The sequence below is a fragment of the Sprattus sprattus genome (assembly GCF_963457725.1).
Source record: "Sprattus sprattus genome assembly, chromosome: 1".
Classification (NCBI taxonomy): domain Eukaryota; kingdom Metazoa; phylum Chordata; class Actinopteri; order Clupeiformes; family Clupeidae; genus Sprattus; species Sprattus sprattus.
This window is the reverse complement of record NC_137920.1, coordinates 13,218,049-13,219,001: the sequence shown is the minus strand read 5'-3', so window position 1 is coordinate 13,219,001 and position 953 is coordinate 13,218,049. Positions and strand designations below refer to the sequence as shown.

The 953-nt window shown below is 42.6% G+C and overlaps 1 protein-coding gene across 1 annotated transcript in view; it reads left to right on the top strand.

Moving 5' to 3' along the window:
- Positions 1-504: 504 nt before the first annotated feature.
- Positions 505-953, top strand: part of LOC308367485 (NACHT, LRR and PYD domains-containing protein 3-like) — a gene marked incomplete at both ends in the record, with an annotated part of 44,310 nt that continues 43,861 nt past the window's right edge. Inside the window, one exon of the mRNA XM_080841417.1 lies at positions 505-650. Coding sequence (XP_080697543.1) covers positions 505-650 — 146 coding nt within the window. The remainder of the gene's footprint in view (positions 651-953) is intronic.

Genomic DNA, 953 nt, shown 5'->3' with positions numbered 1-953 from the left:
ACATGACATCTAGTCTTCAGCTAGTACAGTAACACTCGATTAAAGAGTGCCTGACTGTTACGGCTTTTTAAATGTTTAAGTCTGTTGGTGAAGTTACCTTTATTCCGATTTTGAAATTGAATAATAATTCACCAACAGATCTGCCCATGTCAAAAAGCAGTCTACCTCTGTGTTGCCATGCCCAAGCTGGGCTGTGCAGAATAAGGTCATCATAGTCTGTAATGACAAGCTTGTTTTATACCAGTATAACTTTGTCTATTATCAAGAGATTAGCCAATCCAAGGATGGGGATACTTCTTTGTTGCAGTATGAAGTCATATTAAGCCTTTCCAGTCTATTGATTATACAGGCCTATAATGTCTTTCAGTTTTTGTACTAATCCTGTATACATTTGTTTCTGCTGCTCTGGATGTGCGGATAATACAGGGTTATATAGTCATTGCAGTTTTTGGACTCATTCTGTATTCATTGTTTCTGCTGTTCTGGCCTAGTGAGACAACTGAAATGAGTCAAGAGGCTGGGAAGGCTGCAGGTCACAGTAAGACACTCAGACCAGAGTCTGCACTACATGGCTGGTTGACCATGAAGAATGACCAGGACATGGATGATCCTGTAAACATGAGCAGCACATCAACACAGACCAATGCAGGGTGAGTACAGAAAGCATATAATGACACACTTACCCATGTACACACACACACAGACACACAGACACACACAGACACACACAGACACACAGACACACAGACACACACACACACACACACACACACACACACACACACACACACACACACACACACACACACACACACACACACACACACACACACACACACACACACAAACACACACACGCACACACACACACACACACACACACACACACACACACACACACACACACACACACACACAGGGACCAAAACATATCTAGATGAAATGCAGTTATG